This window comes from Polypterus senegalus, chromosome 15 (assembly GCF_016835505.1).
Source record: "Polypterus senegalus isolate Bchr_013 chromosome 15, ASM1683550v1, whole genome shotgun sequence".
In the NCBI taxonomy this organism is placed as follows: Eukaryota; Metazoa; Chordata; class Cladistia; order Polypteriformes; family Polypteridae; genus Polypterus; species Polypterus senegalus.
The window spans coordinates 81,670,342-81,682,629 of record NC_053168.1 but is presented as its reverse complement, the minus strand read 5'-3'; the positions used below and the strand labels follow the sequence as shown (position 1 = coordinate 81,682,629).

The window sequence follows — 12,288 nt, the reverse complement described above, 5'->3', positions numbered from 1 at the left end:
GGAAAGCACCTGAGTTAAATATGAGTGTCACAGCAATGGGTCTGAATACTTAGGACCATGTGATATTTCAGTTTTTCTTTTTTAATAAATCTGCAACAATTTCAAAAATTCTTTTTTTTGTCTGTCAATATGGGGTGCTGTGTGTAGGAAAAAAATTAATTTGAATGATTTTAGCACATGGCTGCAATATAACAAAGAGTGAAAAATTGAAGGGGGTCTGAATACTTTCCGTACCCACTGTAGATCATTGTAGACACGGAACACACATTAAAAGGAATGTATTCCAAATAACAAAGTAATATTTACCCTATACAATTCCAGACACAGATACACAGACTTCAGCTGTGAGAATTTTGTGTCCGACTTCAGCTCCATCGGTGGGAGATGGGTGAGCAAGCCACCTGCTGCCAGTGCTGAATGACATATTTGCAAAACAAAGGCGCTGAAGAGAAGGTGCAAGGGAATTTAAGGTGGCCCGGCATGATGAATATTTTTGTAGGCTTCAGCGATTTTAGTGTTAACCACTCGCTCATTTAGGTATTCCAGAGTGACTGCAGTTTGCTGAATTGATAGTGTTTACACATAAGCATTTCAGCCTAAGTAAGGGCCCAAAGAATGTTGAAATGTGGTGGAAAACGCCCACAATCTACATTTCTTTTTGCATTTGAGATATGGGACATAGAAAAACATAACACAATATGAATGAAAAGGAGCATAAGAATATTCCTCTGCATATTAACAGTACAGTACCAAAAAGCTGTTCTTAGAGGCCTGTTTTCACCTGACAAGTGCAACAGTTCCTCCTGCTTGACTACTGGATTACCACAGGTACATCACATTGTTTATGCATGTAAAATAGGAGTTGCAGAAGCAGATGGTACAGGGATATATCTAATGGTAATCAGTATTAACAGTTTACTCCTTAGAATATTATGGTCATGTTAAGGTGAATAAACCCCACTTAATCCTTTAAGTGCATTTCTAGGTGCAAAGAACTGAAGCAGTGGAGAAAAAATCAAAATGCCTTCTTTCATAAAACTAATTTAAGTTTTAAATGTACTGCTGTCTTCATAGATTTTAAAGTTAAATTTCTTTCTTTCCTTTTTTTCCATCAGAGCTCAGTAAATGGCTGGAACCTCTGGAGAAGCTCCGCTTTGAAATTAGTTGTATTCCAAATCTTATTGAATGTATTAAACAGGTTTGTAAAATTTCTAGATTTAGCTGAAAAACTTTTATGTTTTCACTCTTTTGTTTGTTTGTATGCCTCAGTGGTATAATTAAACAATTCAATATTCAGTGGTAGCATTATTATAAGATGGCCTTCAGTCATTTGCCTATTATAGTGTGTTTTCCCCTCTGTTGTTTAACTATCTTACCTGGAAGTTTAGTAGAAAAAGAAGATATGGAGTCAACTATGTACTGTGTTAGTCTTTCAATAATGCACAGGATTCTCCTTTAAGTCTTGTTTGGAGATTCAGAGTTATTTGACAGTAGACAAACTTGTCATTCCTCATTGTTCATTAAATGCTGTTGGCTCAATAGGTTTACAGTAGAATTAATGCCAAAGGCTAAAATGAAGTGTGCACAATATATTAGTTAGATGGAATCAAATGTGGTGCGTTAGTTTTTGTAATATGTGAAGGTGTAGCTAATCATAAAATGTAGTCAGGAAGATCATCTTTGAAAAAAATAAATTAGATAGTTAGCTGCTGATGACATAAAACTCTCTGCTGTTTGTTACCAAAACTACAATTTATTTTACTTTAGGTTAATGCAGGTGGCCTTATTTCTTCTCAAATTGTTTTGATAAGTGATTATGCAGTTTGACCAGGGTGATTTCACACTTCTACTCTAAAAAAAGGGTTACAAGGCTGGCATTATTTGTAATATTTGTATTGTGATTGCTAAAAAAAGATGTAAATATCTTCTATAAAGCATTAATGTTTACATTCAAAGGCAAGTATACCGCCTTCTGGAAGTTTTATATGTCATATGTATAGTACCCAAGTACTATGCATTTAGATTCTTCACAAAAATATTTCTCTTAGCGGGACTCAACACAAACATTTAAAAGTTGTTACGAAAACTGAAAACAAGGTTGCCATTTTTAACAGACAATAAAATTTTAACAAACAATTTTTGGAGTAAATATGCTACTGTGCAGTTAAAGATGCATCATCTTATTAATGAAACCATGACATAATCCCATAAAACCATGATACGTGGTCCATTCCAACCCCCCAGAAATTACCATTTATCTGCTGTAGCCAGGTATTGCATGGGCATCCCCTTGGCCTGGTCCAGCCACTCAGGTCCTCAACAATTACTGAGCAGGCTGTTGTACAGTTGTGCTTGAAAGTTTGTGAACCCTTTAGAATTTTTTATATTTCTGCATAAATATGACATCAGATTTTCACTCAAGTCCTAAAAGTAGATAAAGAGAAACCAGTTTAACAAATGAGACAAAAATATTATACTTAGTAATTTATTTATTGAGGAAAATGATCGAATATTACATATTTGTGAGTGGCAAAAGTATGTGAACCTTTGCTTACAGTATTTGGTGTGACCCCCCTTTGCAGCTATAACTGCAACTAAACGTTTCCAGTAACTTTTGATCATTCCTGCACATTGGCTTTGAGGAATTTTAGCTCGTTCCTCCATACAGAACAGCTTCAACTCTGGGATGTTGGTGGGTTTCCTCACATTAACTGCTTGCTTCAGGTCCTTCCACATTTCGATTGGATTAAGGTCAGGACTTTGACTTGGCCATTCCAAAACATTAAATTTATTCTTCTTTAACCATTCTTTGTTAGAACGACTTGTGTGCTTAGGGTCGTCGTCTTGCTGCATGACCCACCTTCTCTTGAGATTCAGTTCATGGACAGATGTCCTGACATTTTCCTTTAGAATTCTCTGATATAATTCAGAATTCATTGTTCCATCAATGAAGGCATGCCGTCCTGGCCCAGATGCAACAAAACACCCCCAAACCATGATACTACCACCATCATGTTTCACAGATGGGATAAGGTTCTTATGCTGGAATGCAGTGTTTTCCTTTCTCTAAACATAATGCTTTTTATTTAAACCAGAACGTTCTATTTTGGTGTCATCCATCTACAAAACATTCTTCCAATAGCCTTCTGGTTTGTCCACATGATCTTTAGCAAACTGCAGACGAGCAGCAATGTATTTTTTGGAGAGCGGTGGCTTTCTCCTTGCAACCCTGCCATGCATACAATTGTTGTTCAGTGTTCTCCTGATGGTGGACTCATGAACATGAACATTAGCCAATGTGAGAGAGGCCTTCAGTTGCTTAGAAGTTACCCTGGGGTCCTTTGTGATCTCGCCGACTATTACACACCCTTCTCTTGGAGTGATCTTTATTGGTCGACCACTCTTGGGGAGGGTAACAATGGTCTTGAATTTCCTCCATTTGTACACAATCTGTCTGACTGTGGATTGGTGGAGTCCAAATTCTTTAGAGATGGTTTTGTAACCTTTTCCAGCCTGATGAGCATCAACAACTCTTTTTCTGAGGTCCTCAGAAATCTCCTTTGTTCGTGCCATGATACACTTCCACAAACATAAGTTGTGAAGAGCAGACTTCAATAGATTTCACCTTCAAACTAACTGCTAATCCTAGAGGTTCACATACATTTGCCACTCACAAATATGTAATATTCGATAATTTTCCTCAACAAATAAATGACCAAGTACTGTATAATATTTTTGTCTTATTTGTTTAACTGGTTTCTCTTTATCTACTTATAGGACTTGAGTGAAAATCTGTTGATGTTTTAGGTCATATTTATGCAGAAATATAGAAAATTCTAAGGGGTTCACAAACTTTCAAGCACAACTGTATGTATTAACAATTGAAGATATCCAGCCAGATAACCAAATTGCAACATCAATTGTGTTAGGTAATGATCTGAAAATATAGTGCAATGTTATAAAAAAGGTGTACAGTATTGTAACACTAGTGATAGGTGGATTGGAGGAGCTTTTGAAGTGGCAGCAATGCTTTGTAATTTTTTTTAGTTGATCCTAGACCCGTTTATTGCGTATTTAATCTACCGTAGGTACTCGCGTACAAGTCGAAAAATGTATGCCTTAAAATTCATTCAAAAAAACAGGGTCGACTTATCTGCGGGGCAACACAATTTTCCATAGAATCTGGGTAATGGCACAGTGCTTTTATTTAAAACAGTCAATCAAAATCAGTGTTCAAAGTAAACAGTGCAGTGATTAAAAAGAATTCTTCATTAAATAAATAATCCATAAAGCAAACGTGGAGGTTTAAAAATCAATAAAATAGAAAAACAATCCTTTAAAAACCCGGCCTAACACCCAGGCTTCCACACAGCTGCCTGCGAGCGCTCGTTCGCCCAAATGCACCGTATCTCTCTCTCTCTCTCTCTCTTTCTCTCTTTCTCTCTTGCTTTCTCCAGCCCCCTTTGTCTTTCTTTCTCTTCCTTGGTTTTTTTTTTTACTCCATTTTGGCTTCCACACAGCTGCCTGCAAGTGCTCGTTTTCTTGCTCGCTCACCCTCTCGCACACCCTCTCTCTCTCTCTCTCCTCTCTCTCCTGCTTTCTCCAGCCACCATCTTTCTCTTCCTTGTTTTTTTTTTTTCCTCTCCGTTTTTCCTTCCTCTCTAACTGACTCGCGCTTCTCTTTATATGCAGAGAGGACATAGCAGCTGCAGCACATTAGCCATAGGAACAATTACAGGTGCACTAGGTGAGAAACACCCACACCGCAGATCGCCCTGCGGCTCGCTAAGTCGCGAGCTCGGTGATTATTTAAAATCTAAAACGGCCTTTGCTAAGAGAGCTGTGGACCCATAACACCACATAAGCCTTTGTTGGAATTTGAAGCATCAGCTGGCTGGTGTACGCGTTTTATGAACAGATATGGGCTGTGCCTTCATCAGTGAACAAAAATCGCGCTGAAGCTTTCGAAAGATCTAGAAGAAAAGGTCAGTTCCTTTCATAAATTTATTATCAAGCAAAGACAAAGACATGACTTTGACCTCAGTAACATGGATGAAACGCCAATGACAATTGATATGCCGGGGAATCAAACTGTAGCAGGTATTGGTGAGAAGACCGTACTTATTAAGACAACGGGCCATGAAAAAACCCAAGTTTTACCCTGGACTTATACACGGGTCATAACAAATTTTGTAATTTTTGGCTTAAAAATACACTTGACCTTATCTGCGAGATCGACTAATACGCGAGTATTTACGGTAATTAAGAATACTAAATTTTGTCACATTTTTACAAAGTGACTTGATAAGCTTTCTTTTCTGTTTAAATTGTTTCTTGATTGTTCTGAAACTAGCATTCTCCTCCCTGGCTTCAGACCTAGCAGCAGATTCTATTTCCACACAGTAAATATGAGGCACTTTTTATTATTATTTTTGCACATCTGCAGGACTCCATTTACAAGACATCGTTTCAGTAAAGCTTTCTGAATTAAACATATGTTGTGGGAAGCTCTGTCTTTTAGCTGTTCTTTTTAGAATGTTATGATGTGAAAATATTTTGGGTGCACAATACACAGTACACACAGTACATTTGTACCACAATATTTTTTTTAACTTAATTGTTTTTCTTTTTTTTTCTTTATCTGCAGTGCTTCTGTAATCTGTGAAGTGCTTATGACATGCTTTGTTCTTTAAGACACACGTGGGATTTTTTTTTTTTCTTCAACGAAAAGAAATTTCATTTGTGGGTTTTACTCTGATGTAGGTTATATTGGAGAAAACACAGTACTTATTTTAACTACTACCATATCTCCTGAATAGGATTTAGCTCTGGAATTAAGTTATAGACCTTTATTAAACAAACAAAAAAAAGTTTTACTTCTTCAGCCATTCTGATGTAGACTTGTTTGCACATTTTGCCTTGCTGTATTAACCAGTCATACCTCAGTTTTAAGTTTCAAATAGCTTGATATAATCCATAAAAAAAAATCATCTTATTTTACTATTAGTTAATTCAGTACAGTCAACCAGGTCATTAGGCAACAATGCATCTTCAAACCATGCAACTAACCATGAGGAATGGCATGTTACATTTCAGTCAGGCATAATTTGCTTCATGTCAGTCAGAATCTTCAATATGTATCCATAGTGCATGGTTCCAGAGCACTTTATGATCAGTCAGATTTCACTCTGGCAAACTGATGTTGTTATTAATTAACCTTTTTTTTTATTGAGGAACTATTACTTTGAAGTTCGTTCCTGTTATTGGAGTTAGCAAAGCTGACATTAGCAGAAGAAATTTATAGCTTAAAGTGGTTGTATGATTCTTTGGGTATCTTGCAATCTTCAATAATACTCTATTCTCCCACATATTCTCTTGAACAATATGTAGCTCACTCAAAATCTCTTGTTTTGAAAATGGCTGCCTAACCCTTTCTTGACATACAGACATCGAAATCTATTTCTCAAGACTTTCTTTTGATCATGGAATTATTTACCTCTTTTCATTTGTTTGGTCTAATTCATTGTTATGGTGAGGGCCAGCTTTAGTCAGGGTTCACCGAGGACCATTTTTGTAAATTTCCATTTTAACTGGATTTACTAAACATAGAAGTGTAATAACATGTTCAAACTTAAGACCTGCATGTTTGACCACATTTCACACCAAAATTTGATGTTCCATTTTCTCTCAAGCACTTTTCCTATATACAGTCATGTGTTACTTTATGATCATTAGAGACTTAAAAAAATGAGTTTAGAAATGTAATCCACATTTAAAGACTCTTCTAACCTGTTTAGGTGTACTATGCAAATTTATACATACAAAATACATCTTGCCAGGCACAACTTGCACTTGGAATAAATTTTGTTAATATCATGTGCTAAAATTCGGTTTGATAAGAGTTTGTAAGGCCTTTGTTTTTTTATTTAATGCATAAACTAGATTATTACACACCTGACAACTCCAAGCTGATATTAAATGTTTATATCAAACGAGACCTATTTAGTTTTATGGCATTTGTTAGTAACTTTCTTGGACTTAATTAAATGTGTGCCATTACTTTCCCTTCCTTAGAATCTGGATAATTTGTTAACTCTGGAAGGAGCTGGACTGATGACTGCTCTCCGTGTTCTTTGCCACATTACCTGTCCACCACCAGCAATTGAAGGTTGGAGACAAATTATTTTAAGTATATTACTGATCATATTATGCAAATCGAAGCACTTTAAAATATGAGGTGATTAATTGGAAAAACTTACACACAATATTTTGTGATTTTCTTTTGGCCTCTCTCATGCTAATGTACATAAACTCACAAAACTACAGCTTTATGCAGTATTCACTCATTTTTAAATTTTAAGATTTGGGCTTACTTAATTTACACCCCTGCGGCCTCATGTATAAAACTTGCTTATGCTCAGAAATGTTTGTAAGCAATTTCTTACACAGTGGATCTACAGTATAAAGCACAACTAATGGCACAGAAGTTGCCCTAATGTTACAGAAAGTTTCAACCATCTGACAATCCTACACAAACTTTTGGTTTTGGCATTTTACCAACACTAAACAGAAGCACAGTGAAGTGAACCGAAAATGTAATTTTTTGCGTGTTTCAATGATGCAGCAGTCACATTCTGATGTCATTCATCCATTCTTAGCCCTGTTATTGTAAACCTGTAACTGCACTGAGATTGTGTGATTTCTACATGTTGGCTTGGTAATGTAGGTCACCATACAACTAAAAGAGGTCAGCTCTAGGATATCTAAAATGACTTATAAGTCCATCATTATTACAAAAAGGATCACAAATACCATTAACAATATTTAAATGACAATAAACATGTCTTTAAGTTTGTTTGTCTATGTAGCTTAATTGTGTCTAAGTAAGAACTTTTTATTTTAAAAGTTAGAAATTGTATGCATAGCTCAATATTTGGGTGCAGTTTTCTATTAATTATTTGCTTCCTCTAAGAGGCAGAAATCACATTTTAGTTTTTAAAATACTTTCTAACATGGTTAATGTGTAATGAAGATTTGTTTAGACCAACACACTGCATTTTGTACTGGCAAGGTATAAGGACGTGGGCATAGCCGCTTCCATCACTCTTATTGACTACAGAAATTCAGTTTGTGTAAAAGGAGAACATATTGTGTATACCATATTCAGGTTGAAAGTAAAAGTAAATTAGTCAAAATTCAAAATCAGATGGATATCTTATTTAAACATGAATATGCTACCTCTAAACTAATATACAAACATGTACACTAAGGAGCCAAACCACAGTGATTATTCAACATAAAATGAAAAGTAGGTGTACAAAAGATTTAGTCCAAAAGGTTTTTGTCAGATAATGGCAGCTCTGGTCTGTCATCACTGTTTTCTGGCCTTCAGTATGCCTATAAGATTTTACCAAAAAAGGCTGGACCAAGCAACGCACATTAAATTTCAACATTGGGTTTATATAAAGAATGAGATCATCATGGACTATGCGATATTTCTGAACACGTGCACATTTTAAATTTATTCTCCTATTTTTTTCTCCAGCAACTAAAAAAACTGCTTAAAATAATACTAAAAATTTTAATTCAAACATTATTATATCTGTACTGCTGAATTATTGAATTCCAAAATAATTTAGTATACTTATGTTTAAACATACCCTTTAAAAGCTGTTTTTGTGACAAACACCTTAAAATATGGTTTGTCAAAGAATCACTCAGTTAGGTTTGCAACATTTGCTATGGTAAGATTTACATTTATACGATTAGCTTGTAAAATTACTAAAGAGTAACTTTTATATTTTATATGATATATTTTATAGTATTTCTGAATTCTTGTAAAAGAACCATTGCTGTGCTGTTTCCAAAATGCCTGACATGAGTGATCAGACTTGTTATTGCTTAGCCTGTGTGTAAATCCACAATTACAATGGTTACTTGTAGTCAATTATTCTTAACCAAGAGACTGCATTACATTCACTAACATACCATTCTAATATGTGACATAAGTGTTTTTACTACGTTCTTCACATTTTAAGGGTTATTCTCATAAACATTAGTTTGCCAATCAAGTTACACAAATTTAGTGTCTTCAGATTCGTATTCAGCAATGAAGCAAAGCTGTTTTGTCGTACTGTACATGTACATATCGTCTTAATTGAGAGATGTGCTTCAAGCATTTCAAGGAGTGAAATCCTAAGTACATTTAATGTTATTATTAACAAATGGAGAAGCTACTGCGTTTCATCGGTGATGTAGACAAGCCAAACAGCCACCTTGTTCGAAACTTGCCTTGATGTTTAATTGCTACAACTGTTGTTGTCACTGCCACTGTTCCCGTAAGTGTAAGTGGATGCATGCAAGAAGATTTTATCTGCCACCCTGAGCTGTATCCACCAGTTACAAAATGGTTGGATGTACGGACGAACAAATGTAGATGTGCTCATTACAATCAAAGAATAATTGTGAAGCTTCCGGTCCTTTATTGGGACTGTGTAGAACACTGTATTAAATGCACTTAATCCCCCCATAATTTCATCTTCTGTAACATATGCGTAACACCACAAGCCAAACAGTTAAAACTTGCATCTGAGGATGAGTGTATCTGATTGTGACAAACCTGCACAAATCCGTTTCTTAAGTAACTCCTAGATCAATTAAACTGGTAATAGCAAAATCCTGTGTGTTTCTGTGTGTTTTCTTTTTTTTCCATTAATATGCATGTTTTCACGATTTGCACTTGACGTATTTATATTAGCAGGGTGAACGAGAGCCAGAAGTAATGGTATTGGCGTCAGGCAAGTCACCACCTAGATAATGTTACATACCTTAGCATGAATCTCAGGATGGGGTGCCTTTAGACCCCTCTTCAGGTTTGTGGTGTTCTTTCCTGTGAGCTTCATTCCACGTGGCTTGCACTGAGTTTTATTTTCGTCAGCATTGTAATTAATGTTGGTCCATACGTCTGACCGCTTTTTTTGCCTGAGAATCACGTTCAGCAATGTAGAAGAGAAGAGTGGAGCAGCCATAATGATTACCTGAAGGTGCCCAAACTGAGTTATTTAAGTACCAGAATGCTTACAAATCTTTAAAATTGCACCGCTAAAGTCATGCTTGTTATTTGAGGTGTAATGTCATGTCATGTGTAATAGAGATGTGCAAAGAGCTTCACATCGCTCACAGTCCACTTGTCTTTCTGTAACATTTTTTTTTTGTTTCAGTTTTCGTCAACAGTGATTTTAAAAGCATTTGTCTTAATTTTTGTCATTAAAGGCGCATTTTCATTTAGTTTTGTTTCATTTTTGTCACTTAAAAGATGTTGTTGACGAGTATTTTTTGTCTTAGTTTTCATCAACAGAATTAACACTGCTGTGTGCCTAATTCATTGAATAACATATCTGTAAGAAATGTAGCTTTAAAAAGTGAGATAAGATATACCCTTTATTTGAGGTCTGTTTTACTAAAATGATTTATCTGTATTTGGTGAAGCATACACTCCTTAAGTTCTCATGCACTGAACTTTTGTTTCCACCGTTCCCCCATGGTTTGAACATAGTTGGATTTTATTGTGATTGAGTCATGAGTATTCAAAATGGGTGTTTTTAAGGCCTAACACAGTTACTGGTGAGAGATGATGGGGTGTAGCTGAAAGTGTGTGCACACATTCATAGTATTAAGCTTACTTGAGATTTATAAATACACACACTGTGAGACATGACATGCGTACTGTTTTATAAATCTGATTTTTGTGTCCATATGCCATTTTTGCCTTTCTACCATAAAAAATAATTTAGTAGGTAATCTCCAGGGTATATACATGAGGCCTATGGAAGGTGGAATGTTACCCATGATTGTCAAATTTGCTCACATTTCTTTCTGCTATATGCAAGTTAAACAATATTCTATTCATATTCTAAATTGATTTAAAACCTGAACTTTGACTTTACCTGACATGAACTTTGACTTTACCTGACATAAACACTGACAATTATTCAGTCATAACTGCGTGTTTTTGACTGAATGCGTGTAGTATGTAGCTGTTTGTCCTTTTAGAACATGATCTAATGTTATATGTCACTTAGAAGACAAATTTAATTTTGGGCAAAGTGACAAAATGTTACTGCAAAGATAATCCATATTATAATAGAAAAGATTATTATAAAGAGTGAAAAGCAGTAAATATTTATATAGCTTGGGTATTTCTGTGTGTATATAACTTTCTTTTTTTTTTTTAATGACAGGACAGCAGAAGGATCTCAAATGGAACCTTGCTATGATTCAGTTGTTTTCTGCTGAGGGCATAGATACATTCATAAAAGTACTGCAGAAACTGAACAGTATCCTACTCCAACCTTGGAGGTTACATGGTAACATGGGAACCATTTTGCAACGACTTATGATCCTTTCTGTAGCTGGGTGCACCTTGCGCCTTCTTAAGTGCATGCTTACTGAGCTGTTGAGGGGTGGCTCTTTTGAATTTAAAGACACACGAGTGCCCAGTACACTTGTTACACTGCACATGATCCTGTGTTCAGTTCCAGTTTCTGGACGTTTAGATCCAGATGAACAGAAGATACAGAATGACATTGTTGACATTCTACTTACATTTACTCAAGGAGTTAACGAGCAAGTTACTGACACTGAAGAGACTTTGGCAAACAATACGTGGTCTCTGATGCTGAAAGAGATTCTATCCTCTGTTTTAAAAGCTCCAGAAGGGTTTTTCTCTGGACTTGCACTTCTTTCTGAACTATTACCGCTTCCTCTTCCTATGCAAACAACTCAGGTAACCTTTTCATTTATAACTTTTTTGGTATTTTAGAGTTTTTTAGAAAGCAAAAGTCTAATCAATAACTTATTGAGCTTGTTGAGTATCTATCAATATGAGCCTTTGTCTCAGAGATATTAGTAACATTTTTGTAAGTAACTCTTTAAAATCAAATTAAAAATTTTACATCCCACTGTCAAGTTTAAATTAATAGGCTTTACTATGAATGATTTTTATATAGTGAAGCTAATATTATTGTCTTTCAAATCACAGTGCTGCTGCAAAGGAGTTAATAAAAAGTGTGATTTGTGTTTAACTATTTTTATGAATGCAGGTTTTAGTTAACATGCAGGTTGTTACAATAATAATGAATACCACATATATTAATATTAAAGTATTAAAGCAGCTAATTGGAGATAAATAACTACCTTCTATTAAAATTCACTGCTTTACATTTTTCCGTCTTGCTTGGAATCTAGCATTTCTGCTCCCGACCCTTTTTTTCTGCACACTTACTGTTT

The 12,288-nt window shown here is 35.4% G+C and overlaps 1 protein-coding gene across 2 annotated transcripts in view; it reads left to right on the top strand.

Moving 5' to 3' along the window:
- The window catches only part of virma (vir like m6A methyltransferase associated), a 161,687-nt gene that overhangs the window by 114,480 nt on the left and 34,919 nt on the right, over positions 1–12,288 (top strand). For both annotated transcript variants that reach the window (XM_039736377.1, XM_039736376.1), the window contains exons 11-13: positions 1,116–1,198; positions 7,075–7,168; positions 11,241–11,785. In XM_039736377.1, coding sequence (XP_039592311.1) covers positions 1,116–1,198; positions 7,075–7,168; positions 11,241–11,785 — 722 coding nt within the window. The remainder of the gene's footprint in view (positions 1–1,115; positions 1,199–7,074; positions 7,169–11,240; positions 11,786–12,288) is intronic.